Source organism: Astyanax mexicanus, chromosome 13, assembly GCF_023375975.1.
Source record: "Astyanax mexicanus isolate ESR-SI-001 chromosome 13, AstMex3_surface, whole genome shotgun sequence".
Lineage (NCBI taxonomy): Eukaryota > Metazoa > Chordata > Actinopteri > Characiformes > Acestrorhamphidae > Astyanax > Astyanax mexicanus.
Genome location: NC_064420.1, coordinates 39,559,861 through 39,587,508, shown reverse-complemented (window position 1 = coordinate 39,587,508; position 27,648 = coordinate 39,559,861). Strand labels below are relative to the sequence as shown.

At 37.9% G+C, this 27,648-nt stretch overlaps 1 protein-coding gene across 11 annotated transcripts in view; it reads right to left on the bottom strand.

Moving 5' to 3' along the window:
• The window catches only part of camta1a (calmodulin binding transcription activator 1a), a 636,729-nt gene extending 615,854 nt beyond the window's left edge, over positions 1-20,875 (bottom strand). For 10 of the 11 annotated variants that reach the window (XM_049462994.1, XM_049462995.1, XM_049462996.1 and 7 more), the window contains exons 1-2: positions 20,787-20,875; positions 9,869-9,970 (exon numbers count right to left, since the gene is read on the bottom strand). In XM_049462994.1, the coding sequence (XP_049318951.1) occupies positions 9,869-9,970; positions 20,787-20,811 (127 nt within the window). In that variant the 5' untranslated portion in view covers positions 20,812-20,875. The remainder of the gene's footprint in view (positions 1-9,868; positions 9,971-20,786) is intronic. The other variant, XM_022676968.2, reaches the window with a different exon arrangement.
• Positions 20,876-27,648: the final 6,773 nt, after the last annotated feature.

The following is a 27,648-nucleotide window of genomic DNA, read 5'->3' as shown; positions in this document are numbered from 1 at the left end:
AACATTTCAGTTTCTACATCAATGCAAATGTGCCAGAGTTAGCTAAAAGGCTAATTAAAAAGCTCATTTTCATTTGTTTGAATATTTACAACTAATGAATGATTATTTTAAAGCATGACATACACTGCACTTCTAAGCAGTGTTGTGCCAGTTCACAGCTTTTCTGAACTAGTTCAAGTTCAGTGCATACATGCTCAAAGTGAACAGTTCACGTTCAAAGTTCTAAATTTTAATTCTGAACTAGTTCAAAGTTCAGTTCATTTTACTTTTTTTGAGATATTCAAATAAATACTTTTTTTTACACTACAAGCTAGAAATCACTATACGTTCTTTGAAACTGCTCATTGTAGACATTTGCTCATGACACTGCAATTGTGGGTTTCTTACCAGGTGATGAAAATGTTCATAAGGAGAATCGGTGTCTGTCTCCGTGCATCACTTCCACTAGCCATTTTTTTAATAGCAGCGCTTTCTCGCACACTTCTCTCTCTCTCTCTCTCTCTCTCTCTGTATCTCTCTCTCTCTTTCACCCTCATGCTCTCATCGTTGGTCTCTCTATCTCTCGCGCCCTCGCGCTCTCGTCGTTGGTCTCTGTCTCTCTCTTTCTCTCTCTCTCTCGCCCTCGCGCTGCACGCTTTTTAGCCAACATTCATTTACAGGGATGTCTGCCGTTCATGACACATAATGTGAACTAATTCAAGTTAAAGTTCTTTATTAAAAAATGTGTTGCATTCAGTTCAAAGTTCACGAAAAAATTAGTGTGTTCAATGAACGCGTTCTTCTTCTCGATATTACAATATGTTATTTTTGAACATATTAATATTTAAAACTGTCAAAGGTCATTAGATAACAGTGGGAAAACTTATAAGGAAGCATTATCTTAAGAGACAACATGGCAAGGTCCACACTAGTATAGATTGTAAGGTAGTATCTTGTGAGTTAAGCTGAACATTTGCTATTGTGCTCATGGGAAGGTGACTAATGCTTGTAAAATGTGGATTTCACATAATGGAAATCAAAGTTTGCACAGAGGCTATATGACTGTATGCATCCAAATGTATATTCCATACAGCAAATGTTCAAATGCATGTACCATTAGAACCCTACTGAAAATTCCCTATCGGACAATGTTTTAGTCTTAATCTAGGTCTTGTTTTATTTACTAGACTGAACAAAGACAAAATATTCAAATGAGAGTGTTTTCTCTTTTTCTTTAATCTTTTAATCTTTAATTTTACTTAAAAAAGTGTGAACGAATTGCATCTTCCTTCAAATTTACATAAAAATTTGATGCCTTGTATTTTTTTGATTGGCCACTATCTATGGCTTGTGTCACCTCCCCCCACACACTGATACTGATCACAGATTTGTTGCAAAAGGCATTTTAATACATTTTTAAGCATGCCAAAACTATTTATTTGCTAAATATTTAGAGATAAGGCAAATCCCACAGGTATTTAATATCCCTTTAATGTCATCAAGCAACAAAACAACAAGTAATTCAAGCTGTCGCTTTAAATCCAACTGTACGTGCTGCACAAACACCATAAGACCACATATAGGCTCATACAGCACATTTGGCTGGGTTAATGACATCAGCTTCCAGGTTATCAGCATGACCTGCCCATATTGGCAGTGCACTTAACGCAGGCAGAAAGAACAAGCAAATGAGACATGCAAGCAATCGTGCACTCATTTAGTACATTAAGGCCAGAAGCAAACGATGGAGATTAAAGAGATGCTGACCAGAAAGAAGCGGACAGTATTAGCATGCATCGACCACAGAACAGTTCTCATTTCTCCTCTCATACAGTATAAATGATTCTGGAATTAATTATTCACACACAATCAGAAGAGTAATTCCACCACATCATTAAATCAATAACTAATAATCAATGCAGCCTTTTGCTTCAATAGGACGCACACTAAGACTGAACAACCGTCTGGATAAAGATGAATCCCAAGACTACACCACTATTAGTCTGCACCAGACAGGGAGTCGTTCCAGATTTGTGATAAACCCTGCTAATGAAGAGGGGGAAAAAAACAGAACAGCCCCCTCTAACAACTGGCAATGGCTGCCTAAATCACACACTGACAATCAGAGGAAATCAGTTAGGGTGGAGAGCTGTGGATTCTCCAGCATTAGGAAATCCCGAGTTTTGTGTGCCCTAATAAATACCTACCTCACACAGATGAAAAATTCAACAAGTGCAGGTTATGTTCGGATGTCCCTACAATTGAAATCAGCACAGACTGCTTGATAGATACATTTTCTTGGCTTTGATTGCACCAGACTTTACTCCTGATTATCACCATCTTTCTAGATCTAGATTACAGGCTCATTTAAGACTAGCAGTGTAGCAGTGGCGGCTGGCTTTCATGAAAAACATTTCTCAGTTCTGTGTCAAAGCTATGCTTTTAAGTTTGCTACAAAAGATAGAACTATCACATTATGACATAGAGGGAAGATACAATAGACCTTTACTCTTAAAGCAAATTACACAAAGTACAGAATACAATTGAAGGGATGATGGGTCAAAGAATATCACAGGTTCTCTTTTTCCTTCATTAAACGGTGCATATACCCTTTGTTCTGATTGCATAAAAGCAAAATTTTCTTCTCTCATATTTTTCTTTTTATATTATGGCAGTTTCCTACATTTTGATGTAAATTATTTCAGTATAATCTTGCTTACAGTAGTGCAATATATCACAGTAAATTGAATCGTAAGTCCTATATCATGATATGTATTGTACTATTAAGTTCTTGCCAATACACAGCCCTAGTATTTTCAAAGGTGACCACATGCCATATGAACTTAACATATTTACATTGAGAGGATTGGTATCACCCACACCTGTAAGTCACACAAGTTTTGAGGTGTTATCTTGTGAGGGCGACTAAACACCGGCCAGTAGGGCTAGTGAATATATCTTATCAGTATGCTCAATGCTGTTATATATAAGATATAAAAAAATGAGCATATCGTACTATAGTGTCTGCTGCATGCTACATCTGTGTGTAATTTCATTACACTGGCCAAAAGGGGTGGGCGATATGGCTCTAAAATAATATCACGATACTTCATGGTATTTATACGACAACAATACTTTTGGCGATATGACAAAACACTAAAATAGAAAAAATATTTAGAATTTTATTGTTGCATGCAATATGATATGGCTAACTGAGATATATAAAAAAATATTAGATTTGTAACAGAAGTCAATAATCCAGAATGTCATGATACTAATAATAATGCACTCCAAATATCTCCATATATTCAGGATTAAAGTAAATTAAATTATTCTGGACAGATATAATCTGTCTGTAGTAGATATATAATAGGAAATGAGAACAGTGTGAATTTTTCTTTTGCTAAAAACATCAAAAAAGTAGTACCCTAATGTGATTAGGGGTGGGTAAAATGTCACGATATTTCAGGGTATAATATCGGTCACAATATTAAACATTTTTGGCGATATTATCGCGTACGATACGATATGGCACACCCCTACTGGCCAATGCACTAATTTCAAGGTAACATCAATTATGGGAGTCGCAGTAAGGCATTACCACCCACAGTGGACAGTGCAATGACTGGTAATGATTGTGACCGTTGGCATCTGCCTAAAATTGTCCATGAGAACAGACAAGCAACTCTGGCAAAAATCTCACAGGAGACCCCATTCACATATCATACAGGTCAGAGGAGTGTTCTTTAGAAAGCACTCACAGTATTACATTAATTACTGGTTATTGTGATCTGCCCTGTAGTTCTGTACTGCTGCAAACCCAAAATATACAGACTTGTGAATGGCCAAGTCCCCACAGCTCTGAAGTAATCTATAAGGGAAATAGTGAATGCCTGTGCAATACAGCTGAGGTGATCAAAATCACTTTGAAACACAGAGTGCGGAGCTTCAAGGACCAATATTTTAAGGCCCGAAAAGGCTGATGGGGCAAAATAACTTGCTTAAATAAAGGCTTTCATCAGGCATGCCTTTCAAAGCCTGGAATGTCCTCAGTGTAACTGCTGCACTTAACTCGTAGAAAGACAATGTGAGAGCTTCCTTTCGACCTTTCCTCAGTTAATTAGTGAAACAAGACACTCCTTGTTTTGATCTTGGGAAATGAAAATCTCCTATGAGTTACAATACATGAAGTGAAAGAGTTTTTTGTACTCTTTTTGTACTTATACCAAGAAGCTGCCTTTAGTCAGAAAATGGAAAAATGTAAATCAGGGACTTAGCGAGTTGATGGGATGTCTGATGCGGGAATGCTTATGTTTTTGGCAGCATATGTTGCTCTAAGAAATCTATGTATCTTTATTTATCAATGCTGCCATCACAGAATCACAAATCGCATTTGACAAGGGCTCTGACACGACTCCATATCATACAGATCCTGGCTTATATACACGTATACACATGTTTCCACTGTGTTATGATCAGTGATGTCAGTAACGCGTTACTTAGTAACGCGTTACTCTAATCTGACCCTTTTTTTCAGTAACGAGTAATCTAACGCGTTACTATTTCCAATCCAGTAATCAGATTAAAATTACTTATTTAAGTCACTGTGCGTTACTCTCTCTCTCTCTCTCCACCTCATCTCCTCCACACACACACACACCGCTCCCTTACCCATTCCCCCTCCGATCTTCCCCAATCACACGCGTCTCGCTTTCTCCCCTGTCTCTCTCTCTCGCGCTCGGCGTGTCTTTAGTTTACGCCCGTTTTCGTTTTTCGCCAGTTCTCGGGTTTCGCCAGTATCTCTTTATAAAGGCGTTTTTTTTTTGCGGCCGCGTCCCAATTCACTAGCCAGGGCAGCGGTCTGCCACAAATTTCCGGTGCTTTAAATGAACACTGTCAGAATTAAATCTTTCTCAGTAGTTGGGTCCGGTGTGGGTCCGTATTGGACAACGGACCGCAGTCTGCAAATATGTGATCCCTGGTCTAGACCATATACACGGTTCTGTTTTATAAAACCACTCCTTGCTGCCCTGCAGAGAACAACAGGTTCAATGTTCAGTTTTACTGTGAAATATGTCAGGTCAAAAAAGACTTTCTTTATTTTATATATTTTTTATAAAAACAAGTATTTATGTTTAGTAAAATCAAGAAAGACCATATATATATATATATTTTTATATGTTAAGTTAATTTTTTTTTTTTAAATTAAAAATATATATATTTTTTAGGAAATAGTTCAACTTAATAGAGATAAATTGTTGCTGTTAAAAATGCATTTTACAATAAAGGGAGTATTGGCAAAACTGGTTATAATGTTTATGTTGAGGCGGCGGGAGGTGGTGTCTGCAGCTGCTGAAAGTAACTAATAAAGTAACTTGTAAAGTAACTCAGTTACTTTTAAAATCAAGTAATCCATAAAGTAACTAAGTTACTTTTTAAAGGAGTAATCAGTAATCAGTAATCGGATTACTTTTTCAAAGTAACTATACCATCACTGGTTATGATCCATCCTAGATGAAGTTGAGCCCAGATAAGGCGATGCCACTTCTGAGCAGAGATAACACTGGGAAAGTTTTTTTTTTTTTTTACATAGATCCACTTTCTGGCAAATCACAAAAAGACTCATATGTCACCATGGCGACATATGTTGCTTTAAGATCTCAGAGCTACCACACCATTCAGACGTTCTCCTGACAACATTTTGGGTTGTCATATTTGTCTCTGGTCTGGAGGTCATAGAACGTCTTAAAAAAACCTTAAAAAAAAAACTGAAATACTGATTCGTCTGAGCACATTACACAATTCCACTAGGTAATGGTTCGTCCTACACTGTAAAAAGTGTAGCCCTGCTCAAATTAAAAAAATTGATGTCCATTTGTTGCATCTAAACTATTTGACTTCACTCAATCTAAATAAAGTCAATTGTTACAACCTTATTATTTTATTTTGACATAAACCCTATTACTTCACTCGACCCAATATTAATTATTCACCTTGATCCAAGTTAAATTCTTTACATTTCAGTTTCGGAACCAAACTAATACATTTAAATTGAACCGAACTTAAAAAAAAAAAAACATGGCAGCATATTCAGAAGTTCCAGAAGTTACTGTGGCGTGGAAGAGGACGGATTACCAGCGAGATTCGTTTCAGTGCTGTCTTGCTCTTTTTATTTTGCTCTGAGGAGGACACTAAGAGCTGGATTTACGTGGGATTCCACTTTTGAAAGTAAAACTAACTACAGCTCCAACGCAGCTAACCCCACTCCCACACACAGAAAACACACAAAGGGTGAGGCACAAAACAACCACATAACTGATAACTACATGAATAATACTAGAACAGTGATAATAAAACATGACATGAAACTCTGGGATAAACAGTAACATAAACACGCAGAAAAACACCCACTTCCCCCAACAGGGTGAGCTCCCATAATTCCTTGCGCCCCCCCTCCAGTCCCGACGCCACAATACCATAGCATGCGTTGCTATCTCGCGAGCGCGTTCAGGCACTTTCTCCCTCTCTCATTCTCTCTCTCGCGAGCGCGTTCAGGCACTTTCTCCCTCTCTCCCTCAGTGCTCTGAAGCACTTCTCTACAACTTCTCCCGTGCTCCACAGTGCGCATGCGCAATTCATGTTTGATTCAAATTAAAAATATTACATCCTTATCTCTTTTCTTCGAGTATGATTTCAGTGGAACCAAAACATTTGGTTTATTTCCTTCAGAATTGTAATTAATTTAGTCTGAATCAAAATTGACACATCAAAATTCAAAAAGGTTGAGTTTCACAATAAAGTCAATAATTGTACTATGTGTTCAATCATATTTATTAGCTTGAATGAACAGCTCCATGCTTCACTTTTTACAGTGTAGAAGCCTCCAAGCCCAGAGAAGTAGACAAAACCTTCTGCTTCTGTTCAACAAAAGCTTCTGTTTTCTGTTTTATAACTCCCTAATGTAGTGCTTGAAAGGTTTGCCAAGAAGTATGGTTCTTGCCCAGGTGGTTCTATCTGCTACTGTTGACAGGTGATTAGTATTGCCTTCAGTAGGAAAATGTAGAAATTAAAATAAAAACTTCTAAATGAGTTGGCTGCATCTAACTATAGAGTGGGGTGGTGTGGGGAGATCCTTATGTGTATTTGTCAGAATATGTATTTTAAGATGTTCTCAAAAGGGACACAAATGTAAGAAATTGCATATATGAATACCTTAATCTTTTAGACTATGTCAGAAACATTGCTGCCATCTTGAAAGTTTCAAAAGCTGTTGCATAGCTTTCATTTCGTTGCAGACAGTAGAAACTCAAGATATCTCATGTTTTGTCTGGTCCTAAATTGTATGTCTGCAATTTAGGCCTGGGTCACATTTTAAAAATATGTTGACATTCCCTCTCACAACACATCTTTAAGACATGTATTAAGGTGTGAAACAAGATAGTTGTTGTTGACAGCCCAGTCTAGTAGTCAGACTTTGTTTCTCCTCAGGCATGCCTTATTTAATGTGTGCAGTATGTGGTTTAACATAGTCTTTTTGAAAAATGCATGGTTACATGATGATTTGAAATACTGTCCTCATTACTATCTGTGCATTGTCTCAGCGTTTTGTAGGCCTGATATGCAGGAATTTATGCATATTACCAGACAAAACAAAAAATATCTTGTTTCGTTTTTGGTTTCTGTCCACCTTTTTTCTGGTTTAGGTTTATACATGCAGCTCACTAAACCCTACACTTTCAGATTGCTGCCATCTTGAAAGTTTCAAAAGCTGTTGCTAACACAACCCTATACCATGAGAGGTGTTGCCTTTTTAACCTGATGCAAAGGTCAGTTTGAATGGTCCTTTTTATCTTTTGGTTTATCACACGTTTCACTGTGTGATGGTCCATCCCAGATGTGCCCAAGCCCAGAGAAGAAGGCGCCACTTCTGGACATTGTTAACATAAGGCGGTTGTAATTATAACTCCCCATTTGTAATGCTTGACAAAGGCCTGCCACAGTAATCCCTTGCTCATATGGTCCTATCAGCTATTGTTGACAGCCGATAGCACTTGCTACCTTCAATCAGAAAACTGAGAAATTGAAATCACAGACTTAATTCAGCTGAAGTGGCTGCATCAAACTATAAAGGGGTGGGTTGGGGTGGGGTTGTGTGGTGGGGGAGTCCTTATGTGTTTTCGGCCTCAGCCAAACTCAACCATCCATGAAAATCCCATCTCAGGGAGAGAGGAGGTGAGGACCTGAGAGTGCGTGCTCATACACACTCACACACACACACTCACACCACGCCAGCCAGTAAAACGACATGCTGCCAGATCCCCTCTTAAGCCCTTTATCCTTATCATAACTACTTCCACAATTACTCACATGAGTGGTTTACCTGCTTCTGCCAGGCCACGCTGCATTTTACTGTCCTAGTGATACAAAAACCTCCGGGCAGCGCGCATTAACTGGGCCGCCAGACACAGCCGTGCAGCGAGCGGTTACATCATGCTGCATGCAAGAGTGTGAGGGAGAGCATGGGATGGATGGAGAGAGGAGAAGAAAAAAAAGGCTATACAGTCTCAGTCACGGGTTTAAGCGAGCACACACACACACGCACACACAGCTGTACACTAGATGACTGCAAACAGCAGCCTCTCTGCCATTTACTTTACATCTCGGCGAGAGCGTTCATTAAAACACTGCGCTTTGAAGCAGCAAGGACTGACTCAATGGAAAGAGCATAATGAGTGAATAGCATAATAGCATAAGAAGATGTTGTGGCTGATCTGGCTGCCTTTTCAGAATTACACCAAACATAAACACACTTAATTACACAGATCAAGAAAGTCTCCTGGAGTGGTGGGAGTGCTTATTAAGCACGGAGATGGTTCTACTTCTTGAGTAATCAACGCCCTACGTCGCATCAGCATACATTAATACGCGTAATTGATATCAAGGCAAATAGCTCTTTACTTCACGAAGCTCAAAGGAAAACATCTAAATACGATGAACCGACACAACCCAGCAGGGCTTTGCTTAACCTGCAATTAACAACCTCAAGTTAAAAAAAGGGAAGTATGGAACATGCATAGCTTTCATTTCATTGCAGACAGTAGAAACTCAAGATATCTCATGTTTTGTCTGGTCCTAAATTGTATGTCTGCAATTTAGGCCTGGGGCACATTTTAAAAATATGTTGACATTCCCTCTCACAACACATATTTAAGACATGTATTAAGGTGTGAAACAAGATAGTTGTTGTTGACAGCCCAGTCTAGTAGTCAGACTCTGTTTCTCCTCAGGCACGCCTTATTTAATGTGTGCAGTATGTGGTTTAACATAGTCTTTTTGAAAAATGCATGGTTACATGATGATTTGAAATACTGTCCTCATTACTATCTGTGCATTGTCTCAGCGTTTTGTAGGCCTGATATGCAGGAATTTATGCATATTACCAGACAAAACATAAAATATCTTGTTTCGTTTTTGGTTTCTGTCCACCTTTTTTCTGGTTTAGGTTTATACATGCAGCTCACTAAACCCTACACTTTCAGATTGATGGTAGTGGCAAATTTAAAAGGTCAGTGTTGTAGCGGACAACAGCATTTAGTATGAGAGTGTGAAGTAATGTGGTCTTTATGGCCTGCTCCAGTTTACAGTCATTTTTAGTCAATGGAAACTCTTGTGATATTGACAGCATGCTCCTGTCGAGAAGACCCTTGAAGAGTCAAAGGGGGAGGGTTAGGAAAAAAAAAGCTCTGGGAGGAAGGAATCCCAGAGGAGAAGGGGGAAGATAAATGAAATCAAGAAGTAAATAAATGAATCGATGAATTAATAATAGATCAGCCAGCAAGTGGCCCCTTCGAGCAATACCACGGATGCAATATTAATAACCAGCTCTTACTGTTCATCTCTGTGTCATCACTGACACCCTTAGGAGGAGCATGGCCGGAATAACACACAGCTGATCTGTACATTCGATCTGGATTACGAATTTTCTTCAGTCCTTCAGGAGGCAGAGAGAAAGAGAGAGAGAAAGTGGAGAAGAAAAAAAAGAGACTAGGAAAAACTGCACATTTCTGACTGAAACAAAATCTCAACACTGACAGCCTCATTCACACAGACAGACAGAGTGGTTAGTGAGATTAGCATTAGCATAGGGGTTAGAGTGTAGAAAAAAAACAAAGACTGGTTAACGAGTTTAGTGTCTGGTGAAAAGACAAAGTGGTTAATGAGGTAGGAATCTGCAGTGTCAGTTCAGCAGCATGGTTAATGAGGTAAGAATTAGCAGTGTCTAATAAACAAGGCTGGTTTTCCCAAAAGCATCTGAGCACAAAGATAATTCATCAGACTAAACGTTTTCTGGGCACAGAGTAGTTACTGAGGTTAGCATTAGCGGTGCCTGGTGAATAGAGCTGTAATAAGAACTAGCCAGGGTGACAATTTTTTGGTTTTCAACAAAAAGAGGACACTGTGGGAGACTCACTGGTTTTCACAGTGATTAAAATGTTATGGGTGGGTTTATACAAGTAGGCCCAGTTAAATACCTCTAAAATCATGCAACTCTATTAATGAACAAAAAGCCCTATTAACTAGTTCTGTAAGATAAATCACATTTTTATCATTATCGCGAAATGAATTTCCTCAATAAACATCATTAAAAGAGGTGCAAGGCTGGAGGTAGAGCGAGGCAGAGCGAGGTGGAGGTTCACAGTGAATGTAAACACCAAACTACTTCTTAGTCTGAAAAAACAAGAGCAAAAAGTCTAAACTTGCTAAATAAACACTTTAAAGAAGAACTTTATTTTTACCTGTTCAGCTTATATTGCTGTGATAAAGATAACCAACTGGTGACTGTTATCTTAGCAGTAGAGGTGGGCAATATGGTGATATTTTAAATTATGTATACATTTAAAGCATATTGTGGACACTGTGAGTGCTTAAACATCACTGACACAACAGTATGTTTCATTAGAGAGCATGTAATTAGTTCTGTTGAATGGGATAATGTGTACCAAAAACTGAATGAAAATCACTGTAGTATGCATGAGTGTGTATATTGTCTGATTGCAATAAATATTGTGTATCGTGAAAATAAATATTTAAATATTGTGATACAATATTTTTACCATATCAACCCTGCTCTACTTAGCAGTATCAAAAAATGCTAACACAGGAGCATTAAACCATTAAAATGAAAAAAAAGAACAATTATAAAAATGAATAATTGCTTTATCAATGCGTTTCTACAGAAAATGTTAAGATATTTACTTATTTTATTAGTGGAACTACAGTATATGTCTGTAAGGCCCTAGTCCATTAAATCCCTTCCATGCCTAAGTCCATGCTTCCACCCGTCGTATAAGCGTCCAGCCTTATACAGAGAAATACATCTTACAGCCAGTCTGCTCCATCCTGCTTTCAACTTGGGATGTGTCAAATTCCCTTCTCCCTGCTGACTCTGCCCCCTCTTTTATCATGCACTTTCAGAGGGGCAGGAGGAATTACTTTGGCTTAAGTTGCTCCCTCATGGTGAGGAAAGTGGGAATGTTATTTAGTGGGCAGGGTTCTGGATAGGGCTTTCAGGCGTTACAAAAGCAATCTCTTCTTGATCTTGTACCGAGAAATCACATCAGAGCTGAATAGATGATTTACTAAAATTGTTAAGGAGTATTTATATATTGTTTACAATGGCTTTGAACTAGGGCTGAGCAAACTTGTTAAAAGATTAAATCTAGATATTTTTCAAAGAGATGATCGATTATCACTCACATGTTTTTAGTTCTTCTTCTTACAACTGAAGAATACAGTTGTATTCATTTTGTATTAGTAGATGTACAACAAAGTGAGAACTGCATTATTTAGAGCTATTAAATATGCAAACTATTGTATCTTTTACATTTATTTTTCCTAAGCACAATGAAGCTTGTATGAAATCAGTATAAAAGCAAGAGTTGAATTGTGACTTCATGCAGATGTAAATATCAATGTAACACATATACAGTATATTCAGTCATATATAGTTATATTTATACCTTGTATATTCAACAGTGCAATTATGTATGATTATAAGTGTACAGCGTAAGTTAAGTGTATATATATTTTTTTTTTGTCAGAAGCATAAGTCTATGTAGTGGCAGGTTCTATATGTAAAGATTTATGTATACAATCTCATTTATCCCATTTGGAAATCTTATTAAAACAATAAATCAATTTACCAGCCCTATTCTGAACAATCTAGTATAAAGGCTTTATAAAAAAAAGAAATTCAAGTGGTAATGAATGAAAAAACTAAAAGAAATGCTAAAAGAAAATATGCAAAAAATATGTATTGATCTGATCTGCTTTACTGTATACATGGTTTTGGAAACCAGGCCCTATTTTTTACCCATATTGCCACACAGTTTGCTTGCTTGTTTGCTTTCTTTTCTCACCTCCCACCTTCCCCCGGTTTTGCTGATGCATCTGTAGATGCAGAAATAAATATTCACAGAATTCCCCCTAATGAGCACTGAAGGGGGCGGCATCAGAGCTTTTCAGAGTTCTAAAGCTGGTGGATGGGAGTTTGATTTGGTCTACATTTTGAGTAAACTGGTTTAATCTTCGAAGTCAATATGATGACTTGTCTGAAGCAGGTGAGGCTGGATTAGGACAGGCTGAAGAAGCGATTTGTCTCCACATTCCAGGCGGAGCTGGCAAACCCATCTATCTACGCCACATTAGACCTACTTCAATTAATAGACTTATAAATCTCAAAGTGAGATCTCTCCACAGCTTGAATGATATGCAATTTTTCTAATATCACACAATCGCCTATTACTGAATCTAGGGCTGTATATTGACAAGAACCTGGTTATATCAATAGATACCAATTGCAATACAATAAACAAAGGGGTATAATGTAATTTTAAAGGTAAATTTTATTAAATAAACCACTGTCCACTAACGAACCCTTCACTGACCTGCAGGATATGTGTGTGGGGCCACTTTTCTAATTGAAACGACAATTATAGCCATATGCTGCTGGTCACAATCATTATCACCCACTGTGCTGTCCACTGTGGGTGGTAATGCCTTCCATGGCATATTAATAGTATACACGTAACACTGTGGATTGAGAAATTAAGTGTCCCATCTATCTGGCACTGCTCAAACTCTTATAACTTACATCACCTTGCCACGAACATACTGGTCATTGTTTAGCTTTACCTACAAGATAACACCACACAACTTATACGGAACTCTTAAACTGGTCTGGCCATACCAAAGCTATCACATGAGGTAACATTTATATTGTATTATATTGCATATGCTTGAATCACTTTTGAGACCAGGCTCGTCAAGACATCCAGATTAAGTACACAAAACTTATTTGTGTGGAGATGCGACAGGTAATACAACTAATAAAGTCAGCTTTTCTTGCTCTAGGCCACAGTTCCTGCATCCAAACCTGGCCCTGGAGGATGTATTTTTGAGAGCAGGCTAAAAACAGCGCCCAAGGCGAAACTCCACTGCTGTGCATTGTATGGTTCGGGATTAAGGGTACTGGATACTTTTCCAGGCCCACATTCCCAAAAGCATCTTAATGTTAAAACCATCTTAGCTGGGACAGAGTGCAAGAGCATAAACAAAGTGAAGCTCGCTTCACCCTTTGAGAATCATCTTTGTGCTAAGACATTTTTAAAAAAACGAAAAAAACAGCCCAGTATCATAATATTTCCTACAACTTCAACGCAACTGAGCTCTACTGATGTAAGCTCCATTCAGCAGCACTCCTACATAGCTCAACTCACATCCAACAAACGGAGACACCACGCTCACCAGCATTACAGGATACAGTGCGGGGAAGAAAGGCTCTTCTTACGGAAGAAAAATCTATATTCTGCCAAACAAAAGTGAAGTTTTATAAAGCTTAGGTATAGGGTACGCACACACTCCACCCAACAAGATTTGCACAAAATTTGTGCAAAAATAAAGCTCCTTCAGAATAGATCCCCTAAAAAAAAAAGATGACTGAAACCGTTTGTTTTTCTTTTTTTTACCCAAGGATCAAGCACCTCCTAAGCCTTTTCAAATGACAATTTAATACTAATTCAGCATCTAATTTATTCACATCGCATACAGAATGTTCTCTGCACATCAGTTAATAACTTAATGAGATGGATGAGCAAATGTTTCTCTGTAACTAAGGCTTCTTGCATCTACAAAAAAAAAGAAAAAGTGTTGAAAGCTAATGTAATGAAATAAGGTGGGTTGAGGGATGATACTACTGTTAAGTATAAGTGGGACTTATACTCTGGCTTATGTTGCTGATATTTTAGTGCTAAGTTGTGTGTTTTTAAATTGTTTCAATTGAGCACAACTTTAGGTAGAGCTGTGTGTGAGCTGTGCAGTGAAATCAATGCGATTCATGAAGGAGTTCACAGACATCAGCACTCCTGTATTAATGCACAGCAGTTATCTGACTGATGCGTATATTGTCTGGAACAGGTCAGAGGATTTGCACTCTGTAATCGACCAGTGTTTAAAGTAGGGGTGGATTTAAAAAATCTATTTTTTGATTCAAATCTAAATGATGCAATATCGTTCATTCATATAAACCATAATGTTAGTGACTAGTTTTATTCTCACTCAAAGCTACTAAAGCCCTCTAGACTAGCGTAACAAGATGTGTCTCATTTTTAGTAATTTGCATACAGTTATCAAGTTTTTTCCAAGTGTATGTTTATATTACATATACTCTGTTGTAGGGGTGGGCAATACGGCTCTAAAATAATATCACGATATTTCAGGGTATTTTTGCGATAACGATATACTTGCCGATATAGGAAAACAGAAAAATAATTAATTCATTTCAGGAATATAGTATAATAGTATAACAGAATAATCATAATTTGGCAAAATAAATAATATCGCATAAAATAATATAATGCAGCAAAAAATATTGCAGAATATGCAGTGCATGCATATAAACTGCAAACTAAAACAATTATACAATAAATACACCTAAAGCTTCACAGTAAATAATAGACTACTTTTAACACAGAACATCACTATTATCACAATATGGATTTTTAATATCACAATATTTCTGTGTCACGATATATTGTATACGATATATAATATTGCCCACCCCTACTCTGTTGTGTTATGAAAAAGTTAAATAACGATAAGAAAAATAAAAGTAACTTTCTTGGATTAATTATTTATGTAAACACTAAAATTGACTAATATCATACTGTGACATTCTGTAAATTAGTCATGATACCCAGCTTAAATTTAAAGTAAGTCTCTCACTTAGCATTTTTTTTCTGTTCTAAGTTACTATTTTCATGATCTCAAGATTTCCTTTGGGTGCTTTCAGACCTGTCACAACTGAACAAAGGTATTAAACTTTGAAAAACCATGTTCAGTATTTAGTATTTGCTTTCGGCCAAATGTTTCATTTTAATTTAATTCACTTTCATTCAAAACAAATGCTTACTTTGGTGCATTCAGTTTTTCAGACTTTTCAGTTCAGTCCAAAACAGCTTTGAATGATGCTTGAAATATGCTTTTAGTTCTATGATCGCGCTGAATTTATTGTTTGTAGATTTAAAAAAAGTTTAAAACTTTGATTCAAATGTTAACAGACAAATTTCAGTGCATTCCCATGTGAGTGTTTTAGCCACAATATTTTTCCCCAAAGTTTGCTCTGTGAATGCTAATGTATTTATCTCTAACTTCTATATAAGCACACTCTTCTAGAACAGGATGGGCAGGATTCCTGAGTTGCTTCATGATTGGAATGGGTCAAAACTTGGAAAAATGCAGTACAATTAATAATAACATTCATAAGAAGAACAACAACAATATTTATAGAAAAAAATCACAGTATTTAATGACTAATTTCTCTCTGTAATTAAATGTACAGTTGGATTAGTGTCTTTTAGCACAAATGAGATCCTTGATATGCTTAAAAAATGTATATTGTTTATACAAAAATAGGATCATATAAAAAATATGATCAAATATCACCATACTGTCCACCTATACTTAAGAAAAGAAATGACTGTAATCAGGTGTGGGAGTCGCTAATGCATCTAAATAAGCTGTATCTACCACTGCTTTCAAAAACCCTCCACTAATAGTGTCATAAGAAAGAAAAAGAAGATTCTCCAACAGCAAGCTTCATTGTAGTGTAAAAGTTAATAACAAAATTAAAATGAAAAATTAAAATCAAAATCTGAAAAAGATATTTAAAAGGGCTTTTACTTCTGGCATTCCTTTGCCTGTAAACACATAGTTTATCTTCCAGTCTCTCAGATCTTGGTAAGATTTTATTCTCTACGTCTACTACCAACATGAAATTGGCTGTAATCACAGCATCCTTTATTGCCTTCATGCCATGCTTAGTTTCCTGAAGCACCAAAATCCAGCTATTATTAATAACGCGATGGTGTCAAGAGAACAGTTTCCACAAAAACACTCAATTATTAAACGTCTAAATCTCTGGTTGTGTCTGCTGCTCTTATAGGTGGTGAGCTGCTAAAGCCTGTATTAAACACTGCTAGCAGGGCTCTTTAGAGGTGGGAAGGGTCAAACTGAGGGACAGAAGCACTCAGTGGGGCATGAGAGATATTACCCATGTTTTCATAGCTCATAGCAGCCTCCAGCAAAGAACAGACTGTCCTTATTGTACGAATCTGCAAAATAGTGAAGTGATGGAGAACAGGGCTCTACCAAAAACACACTTCAAGGTTCAATGACAAAAGGTTCTGGGACATTCAGACTGTCCTCTGGAGAGGGGAAAAATTTGGGTGAAACTTTGCCCAACACAATACACTACATAGATCAAGCACAGGATTAAGACCACTTTGTTGTTTTTACACCAAGTATCCTTTTAAAATAGAATAATTTTGTATTTCTATAAATGCAGAGGGTAGTCCTGTATCTGTTTCTCTGCATACTTTATTACTATCTTCCTTTCACCCCGTTCTTCAATGATCAGGACTCCACCAAAGGACAAACCAGGGCAGATAATATTTGGGTGGTGGTGTATGAGTGTGTGTTGAGATGGGATGAGTTGATCAGATGCAGCAGTGCTGCTGGAGCTTTTAAACACCTCGGTGTCACTGCTGGACTGAGGGCAGCATCCTGTGGGCACTGATAAAGCGCTAGAGGAGATTCAGTCTCTGCCTTTACATCTGAAAGTTGTAAGTTGAAAGCTTTAGGTGGACAGTGAGTGAACAGAGTGTTTAAAAACTCCAGCAGCACTGCTGTATCAGATCCACTTGTACCAGGACAACACATATTAACACACCATCATGTCAGTGTCACTTCAGTGCTGAGAATGCTCTCTGGTGGTCCTGAGGAGTCCTGACCATTGAAGAACAGCATGAAAAGAGCTGAAGAGGTAAAAAAAAAAAGAATAATGTGAGTAGAAACAAGGAGGTTATTATAATGTTATGCTTGTTCAATGTAAAATATCACTATTTATTTTAACTATTCAAGTTTTCACAGTGCTGGATATAATATATGACTAACATTAAAGCTATAAAGCTAAAAGCTTAAAGTATGTGACCATAAATATATACAGCTCTGGAAAAAATTAAGAAACCACTTCCGTTTACAAATCAGTTTCCCTGACTTTGCTATTTAAAAGTATATGTTTGAGTAAAATGAACATTGTTTTTTATTCTATAAACTATTGACAACATTTCTCCCAAATTCCAAATAAAAATATTATCATTTAGGGCATCTATTTGCAGAAAATGATAAAGATATAAAGCTTTCAGATCTTAAAAACAAGTTCATATTCATAAAGTTTTAAGAGTTCATAAATCAATATTTGATGGAATAACCCTGGTTTTTAGTCACAGTTTTCATGCATCTTGACATGTTCTCCTCCACCAGTCTTACACACTGCTTTTGGATAACTTTATTCCACCCCTGGTGCAAAAAAAATTTGATTTGGTTTGATGGCTTGTGATCATCCATTTTCCTCTTGATTATATTTCAGAGATTTTCAATTTGGTAAAATCAAAGAAACTCATTATTTTTAAGTGGTCTCTTATTTTTTTCCAGAGCTGTACATATACATATGTGTGTATAGTATAGTATAGTGTGTGTGTGTGTGTGTGTCATACGCTCCTCCTCCACACACTGACCTCAGAGGAACAGCAAACAAAAATAACTCCTCAACTCAACTAAACCCGCTCTGCGAGGGGAGTCTCAGCTTCAGCTCAGGCATTCTAAAAAGCACTTGGCAAACATAATGCAATGTTAAAAAAAAGAAAAAGAACAAGACGAAGAAGGATAACCGACGTGACACACACACACGTTACAAGCCTGCATGTTTGTGTTTGTTTGTGTCAGTCAGCGATACACAACAAGCTCAGCTAGCCCTCAGCCTTGTGACGCTTTCAAAACAAGGCTCGATGTGTGTGTGTCTGGATGTCTCTTTATTCTAATGCTCTTGGTCTCAGCTGACACGCTGCCGCTCATATAGTAAAACATACATGTGTGCTGGGAGCCTGAACACAGCTCAACACCACCCCCCTGTGGACCCCTGTGTGTTCAAACACACCAGCCCTTTCCTCATCCTCATGCCATGCTATTTATTACTACCTCAGTCTGGCTGGTTGGAGCAGTACAGTTATTTATGTGATTTAATCCCATAGGTTTCTTATCATCAGGTCAGATCAATTAAAGATATAATATATATGGGCAAAAGCCACATATTCAAATGCATCTGTCTCAGCTTGTTGTCCAGTGTAATCCAGTATAAGCAGGGCCCTACTGACAGATTCCTCAGCACTGCTTTTTAAAGTCATATGGTTTAGTGTAATGAGCCTTTCCTGCTGCCTAATTCATGTTAATGATCAAATATCACAGCAATAATTCATATTTTCCATAACCATATGCAATAACACTACATGATCCCACCCCCTGTTTCTGTATTTTTTTAGGGGGAAAGAAAGTTTCTTTTAACTCAATGTCTCCACCCTGTGGCTGAAACAAGGCAGCCTCAGCCTCAAGCCTCTACTTTTGCTTTTTATTCCAATGTTATGAAACTAACACCGGCAGAGGTCAACTTCAGCCGGACAGTTTGGTATATCAGAGAGAATGATGAATAATAATCCAGTCTATGTGGAGTGCTGTGGATATCATGAAATGAAACCACAGACTACATATTATTTTAGACTATATCAAGTCTGAGAACATACAGAGCCGTTTTTCTAGACAGGAAAATTCAATTTTAACTTTGTCCTGAACTACCAAAAGCACGCACAAAAAGTAAAATACAGTGCAGAACTTAATACTAGACCCAACATTGTAATAATTACAACACTTTGGTCAGACAGATTCAAGATTAAATAACATCAAGAATCTTATTAACTGTCACTTTATTTACTGCATCCCATATACAGTTCTTATCAAAGCAAATGAAACATCTAACCCTTGATATGACCTCACTATGTCAACTTCAGATAGCCAACATGTTCCTCTGGTTCTCCATCCAGGCAAAACTCTGTCTTGGCAAAACGACCCTACTACCTATCTGTTTGGTGGCACCAAAGTACATCAAGAAACCAGAAGTAGTCTTGTAGTAGTTAAATGTATCAAGATCCACCCAGGCCTGAAGACCACCACTTTTGAGAAGTGCCAGCTCACGATTATAACAAAAAAAGCTTTCAAAAGAATGATAATTATGCCACAAAAGTACAAAAGTCCAACTGTGTTTCTTAAAAAATGTACATAGTTCAAAGCTGTCCCTTAACTAAAAGTACTGAAGACATTCCCTAGGGGGTGCCACCTCAATAGGGGCAAGAGGGGTATATTTGTGCAAAAACTTTTTTGCCAAAGCTGTCAGACCAGTTCGCATGCAATCTGGATATTAAAGCTCAAAGAAGCCCTTCCAGGACTTAAGCAGTGTAGATACAACTTGAGACTGAAGTTCTGGACCTCTCTCCACACTCCTCCCTCCACCTGCCCTGCCAACTCAATCTCAAACAAACAATCTCTTATGTGAGCCAACATTCGCAGTACTGGGTCATTAGGGTGGTACCCCTGTTGTAGCTGGGGTGGTATCCCTCAAGGTTATGTCATCAGTGCCAAAGATTAAGGGACATATACGCAACACATTCCTTTGCAGTTGTTTTTTCCTACTTCTATAGGACACAACTGAACCTGAATACATTTTTGCACTGTTTATATCCTGGTGAACTTAATGACAGTGCAGCACATGTTATTCAAGTTCTCCATCCACACAAATCTGCACTGAAAACAGTTCTATCAGTATGCCAAGAAACCAGAACATGTCAACATCACCACTAGCAATAGTTTAGTAGTAGTTTAATGAGCCTAGAACCCCCCTGGCCTGGAAGACGCCCACTTCTAAGAAGTAGCAGCTCACCACCAGTACAAAAAAGCTGTTCAGAAGAAGTGAAGAGCTCTAAAAGTGCCTGCCAAAGCTGCCTGAAGACTTTGCATTCAAAGTAGAAGGATGTAAAAGCTCACCACCATGCCACCACGTTTTGCCCTCTCGTGTATGTGTGTATAAGTGTGTATGTGTGTGTAGCTATGTGTATGTGTGTGTAAGTATGTGATGCATGCACACTGAGCATTGCTGGCTATGATAAGGTCTCGCTGGAGGAGCAGTGAGGATGCTCAGAAGGAGGAATCCTCTCCTCCAGCCCTGTCCTCCTCCTCTAAGCATCTCCTCCGCGCCGCGCGCTCCTCTGCCCGTTCTTTCCCTCCTCTCGCGCTCGCGGTTCCCCGCCGCCCCGTCATCGCGCCTGTCACGGCAGCGCACATAATCCCCGTGTTTGCTCTCTTACCTTCCGGCTTGTTTTCGGCAGCCATTTCCCCTCCGCGCGCCACATCCTCCTCCTCCTCCTCCTCTTCGCGACCGTGGGTACCACGCGCGTGCACGTCGAGGACAGCGCGCGGAGGGCGGGGCCGGAGGCGGGGCGTGGCCTCGCACTCGTCATTGGCCGCAGGAGCGCGAGGGCTCGCCCTGCTCCGGAGCGTCGCTCGCCGTGATTGGGCGGAGGCGAGGTGTTTGGTCAAGGCCACGCCCCCGGAGGAGAGCGGGCCAATCGGGACGGGGATGTGAGGGGGGCGGGGGTAAGGACGAGCGCGGAGAGAGTAGACGTAGAAAGGAGGGATGAAGGAGGCTCCGTTTGAAAGAGCGGCGGAGGGAGGGGGGTGTCAGAGAGAGAGAGAGATAGAGAGAGAGAAAATAAAATAGAGGAGAAAAAATAAAATAGAGAGAGAGAAAGAGTGAGACACATACGAAGTGTAGAGGGAAAGTGAGAGAGGCAAGAAAGGAGGGAAAGCAGAAGAAAATGAGAGAGATGCAAAACAGAGACAGAGAGCAGTAGAGAGGAAAAGTGAGTGGTGCTGAAAGGACAGCTCCAATATTCTTATACACTGATCAGCCATAATATTAACTACAGTGATACTCTGCTTACTAGAGCCTGAAATCCAAACTCCTACACTTCTGCAAAGTCTTAAAGCATCACGTCACCAAGCTTTTAGAAGTTTTAATACTTCTTTATTTCAGTTAAAGTTTAGATGATGTCTGATGGCTTTGCTTGGCTGTTCATCCTGAAGGTACAGTAGCATAAAGAATAAAGATGTAGACACAGATCATAAACACAGACAGTGGTGGTGCTGAACAGACAGCTACACTGATTTTGTCACTGAATGAGAAGGAAGGAAAGAAAAAAGAGAGAGAAACAGAGAAAGTGGGAGAAAGAGAGAATAAGATCTACATATTGCATGCCAATGGTGCTGAAATAACAGCTCCAATATGCTTAAATGCTGACCAGCCATAGCTTTAAAAGCACCTTAATAGTGTACAGGTGTGCATGTGACAATGTTTTAACCCAGTAATCTAGACCTCACAATTTGTAATCATTATGCGGGTTGATTGGTAAGTATGTACACTCAAAAAAATGCATGCAGTTATGCCTCAGGCAGATACAGCTCTGAATTTTGCTATGTATAGATATATGTTTGAGTGAAATGAACATTGTTGTTTTATTCTATAAACTACTAAAAGATGCAGATATTTCAGATTTCAAATAATGCAAAAAAAACAAAACAAGTTCATATTCATTAAGTTTTAGGAGTTCAGAAATCAATATTTGGTGAAATTACCCTGGTTTTAAATCACGGTTTTCATGCATCTTGGCATGTTCTCCTCCACCAGTCTTACACACTGCTTTTGGATAACTTTATGCCACTCTTGGTGCAATGATTGAGGCAGTTCAGCTTGGTTTAATGGCTTGTGATCATCAATCTTCCTCTTGATTATATTCCAGAGGTTTTCAGTTTGGAAAAACAAAAGAAACTCATCATTATTAAGTAGTCTCTTATTTTTTGCCAGAGCTGTATGTAAATGTTAACAGGTATTTTCTGATTAGACCCTGGGCCTTGCCACCAGAAGGTGTAAAATTGTTTCCCCTGCTGTCCTATATAAAGCTTTATAGAGGCTATTTTTGGATAGTGTACCTCCTGGTGAGAGATAGTAGACTGTTAGACATGCCTCCACAATGTGCTTAAAGACTTTTCCCGCCATTTAGACAGTCCGTCATCCAGCCATTTTTGTGAAAAGAAAACCTAGACTGCTACAGTATGGAAATGTATAGTCTTTGGCAAGATCGCCAGGTTCAGTTTGGGATCCAGTGGTGGTTGAGTTTCAGGGGAGCGCTTCAAGCCGGCCATTGCATGCAATAGTTGGTCACTCTTAGTAGTGATAAGAAGGACACAAACAGCTCAGCAATATGTACCCTTATGGCATTTTCCAGAAAGATGATTCTCGCCCATGAACACTGCAAGGGTTATCTTAATAATGTGTGTAATAATAACATAATATATTAGTGAGTTGTAAGTTAAGTGACTTTTACTGCCTTTATCTGTCCACATTTTAATAAAAGCTTGTTTCATTTGGACACAGACAAAGAAACACAGACAAAGAAACACAGACAAAGACAGAGACAAAGAGACAAGAGAGATAGAGTTATGTATGTAGACTTATTCAAAAATAGAGAGCCAGACATACAGTACAGTACAGTACAGTACAGTACATGTCAGTGGTGCTGAAAGGACACCTCCTGTATGCTTATACACCAAGGTCAGTGCATTAATACTGTATGGTGGGAGGCTGTACATTCTCCTTTGTCTAGAAAATCTTGCTAATGCTTAGGTTATGAATATGTACATGGCATAATATACTGGGAGATTAATGAACATTCTTTAATTGGACCAAGCTCATAGATAATGGATTAAATGTTTCTTTGCCTGCAGCAAAAACAGACCGTGAAATGCCATCATTAAAATATGATCCTTACTGCTTGCGGTCGATTGATAGTATGTGAGCGCTCTCCAAACCCTGACCTTTCCACTACCAGGAGAAAAGCGCTGAAATGTTAAACCAAGTGCCCTAACTCACTCAATGCAAAGATGTGTACTTCATGTGTGCCTAAAAGGAAAGGCATCCCTGCTTAATACAAATAGTGCTAAACTTTTCTCAACATTCCCAAAATGATATACACTCTTCTTTAGAATATGCAACAGTTCTTTTTATAATAATGGCAACTTAAATAACCATTGGATGCTCTATAATAATTCTTAATTTGGTTAAAAGTTTTCTTCACCCTTCATGGTTTTTATAAATATGTTTTGGCTCACTTTAAATACTACACTAACATGTTAAAAATCATGGGATAGCAGTATGTGGGTAAATATTGGGTGTCAGATGATGATCAGATGACACAGTGGCAATAAATGACAATTCCTTAAACCACAGTGTTATGTGTAATACATCATAGAAAGCATTATAACCTATAGTGAACCGTACAGTGAGTGGTAATGACCAGTGGTGTCTGACTAGAGTTGGCCATGCAAAAAGACAAGCAAAAAGCATAATCAGGTTAATCCCACAATGGATTTCTTCCCTAATTGCACGGGCATATTCCAACATGACAATGCCAGGATTCATGGGGCTGGAATTGTGAAAGAGTGATTCAGGGAGCATGAGATCATCATTTTCACCCATGGATTGTTCACCACAGAGTCCAGACCTTAACCTCACTGAGAATCTTTGGGATGTGCTGGAGAAGGCTTTGTGCAGCGGTCACAACTTATCATCACTAAAAATTAATGCAACTCCGGATTTGCATTTCAAAACAATGCCACAGTGAATGTGTGCTGCAATCAATGTTTAAGTCAGTCCAACCAAATATTAGAGTGTGACCTTTTTTTTGGTGGTGACCTTTTTTTGGGCAGGCAGTGTATGTTGTGAATGTGTCTGATATTGCAGGAGTTGAAGGGATCTAGAAAGTACCTTGTATTATAATGTGGAAAATATAATATGCTTGTAAGTGAAAAAGGTGAAAACGTACATGAATAGGAGCTTGCATTTGTTAACCAAGCAATGAGAAAGTGAAAATTGCAACACAAAGATATCCAAAACAGACATGAGTAAGAAAACCTTAAAGTGAGCCAGAAAAAAAGCCAAAGGGACAAAGGACTAAGGGGCAGTTGGCAAAAGAGTCAAAAGAGGAATTTTCTTGATTCCGGAGCATGATGTTTCCAATTTCCATAGAAATTATAGTCAATAGAGTTGAAAGAGGCAAGAAGGAGACCAGAAAACATGACAAAATAATTTGTAAAAATGAAATGAGGAGGAAAAATCCAGCCTCATTTAAAGGTTTACATTCATTTAATGGACCCATCCAGGCAAGAAAACCTTTAGAAACCAATAAGCTGGTTTCTGTATCTTTCTGACATGAAAGTATTTAAAAATAGGCTTTATCTAAACTTAACAAACTGTGATAAACCTGGACCTGGATCCTTTTCAGAGGTATTAAATACTGCAGTTGTCTTGTTCCTTTTAACACCACTGTGATCAACTCTGACTGGTTAAGCTGCTCTAATGCAGAGCAGCAATTCACACCAAATTAAAATAAATGGCTTTGTTTACATCTTATCCACTGAATTTCACAGAAATTAAAGTAAAATTGGAGGAATTCCCCTTTGTACAGCCTTAAACTTGAAAATGTAATATACTTGAAGTTGATTCAATGTTCTTTCTGTGGGATAAAATTCAACTCTGGTGAATAACTAGCCAACATTTACAGTGTGTGCTAATTCATTTGTGCTTATGTGTTTATTACAGCAGAAAAAAAAGCTTGTTTATAGTGCTAATAAATCTTGGGCATATGCATGTTATATTTAGCAGAAGTATAATTTCAGATCGGGGAGTGACTGGGCACACCAGCATTAGGCCTAATGCATATCTTAACATGCATATGTGTGGGCGTTCATAAGCTCTGAGCCACTGAAGCTCTCAGAGGAGTTAAGAACTGCTGCATGGGAAAATACCGAGCCGAGCGTCCAGCTACAGACTCTGTTTAGCAATTAAGGCATGCATATGCAAGGCACACACAGAGGAACATTAAAAGCTTTGTCTCATTTCACTCCAGATTAGTTACACTTTTTCACTACTGCTATTCACGCCCCAACAGAGGTTTGTCCTTGTTTGACCCAGTTATGGCAAACTGCACTGATGTTCAGAATATTATTATAATTTGTTTAATTATCATGCACACAGGTGATTTCAGACTGAGATTTGCATTATTATATAATAATTAAAATAATTTTAAACATTAATCAAACAAGAACTGGCAAAAATGTGTGATGTCAATCAATTAACAAAATACATTGAATTAATCACAACAGAATTATGTGATTAATCATAATTAAAGTACACTTTTTTCTTTTTCTTCTTAAGGCTAAGCTTTTAATAATGGGTATAATAGTGGGGTCAATCGCTTAAAATATTTATTATGTTAATTTCATCAATATTCTTTTATTATTAAAATCATGATTAAAAATAAAATGCTGGTACTCACATTGTCACAGAGCATATTGAACCAGAACACTTTTAGAACTAGGTCCAATTCTAGAAAACAAAAATGACCACACAATTGGTGATATTCTGCTGCCCCAGTTTAGCAGTTCACATTGCTGTTTACTTGTACGTAATGCTGGGAGGTAAACTGAATTAATTTGATTAATCAATTTCCTGTTTTAATGCAATTTTCAAAATAGTGTAATGGAGATTGTACATCTTTACCAACCGAACCTTCCAGAAGGAAATTTAGTAGATAGGTTTGTCCTTCTGTCAGAATCTTGTAAAGAACTCTTTTTGGGTCAGTAAATATTACATAGTACATACTTTACACTTTTCCTTAACAATAATGCTAAAATATAGGAAGGATACTTTTACACCTTGTACAATATAAAAGCTGATTGTAAAGTTAAAGGAAAGAGCTTGATATTCTTAAACTTCAAATAAATTTAAATATTTTTTATACTGGTCTCATACAAGTTTTAATCTGCTTGCTTGGATTTGACAACCTTAAACAATAGTTTGTAAATTTAACAGCTTTGGATTGTGGTGTACTGGATGTTTTGTCCTAATTTGGCACATCTACTAAATAATACAAGTTTTTAGTTGTTATGGGAGAATAAAAAACAAAATTGGAATCTAGATTTACTCATGAATCTGATTCACGGGCACATCGCAGTGCTCATTGCCATCTTACACCACCAACAGTCCACTCCACCCCTCCACAAAGAGACCGATCAAACACAGGGGTATAAATACACTAAAGCAAAACCAGCAACATGTGAAGGTAATGATAAAGGGGCACAGTTACGAAAGAGACTTAGTTGGGGACAGTAAAGTGTAGGCAGAGCTATGAAGAATACAACAACAAAAATATAAGATGAAGACAAGACTAGGTATTGCACTATTATTAACAAGAGTGCAGAATCATAGAATCATTATACCACTAAACAATTTTATTTGTGTCAGCTGTGGTGTGTGTGTGTACAGTGTGTATAATACAATATGATTTACCTTCTTAGAATATTAGAAGTATTTAATCCCATACTTCATTTCTTTTCTCGCCCAACTACATTGATTTCATGAATAAACGCCATTTCATAGGCACTAACACAGAGCACTGTGGGACTCTACTAGATATTTGCAACCAAATGATTACCAAATTATTTACAATATTTTTTTGTAGCATTAACAACTTAACAAAAACATCTATGGTCCAAGCGATTAAATATGGAGTTTTATGGGAGTGGGCGGGTATTTGAATAACCTTTAACAAATTAATTAATCACATGTCTCTATAAAATGCACAATATGTACTTAGAAAAGCTCAAATGTAGGGAAAAGGTGAACCTTCCCTTTAATCATGTGTGTGTCCTTGGCAACACACTCAGGGTGTGCTGCATGACACAATTAACATCCTGCCATGCTGTGTGGCACGTATGAATATGCTGAAATGAACCAGTTAAGACTGGGGATCAAGGAGGCAAATGCAAAAGATCTAAGTGGCTTTGAAAAGGAGTTCATTATTTGGGCCAGATGGCAGGAGCTCCAGTCACAAAGATTGTTTAGCTGAACGATGTTTCAATAAGAACCGTGACTAAGTGACATCTGCATTTAAATCTGTGGGAAAACATCAGTAAGTAGGGCTGGAAACTGTAGTTGAAAATGTACGTTCAGCTGCTGTAATGCCGCTGCATTAGCAGGGCTGTGCTGTGAATATGTACTCAGAATACAGAAATGAAGTATCTGTATTCAGTTCACATTACATTTAGAAAAGG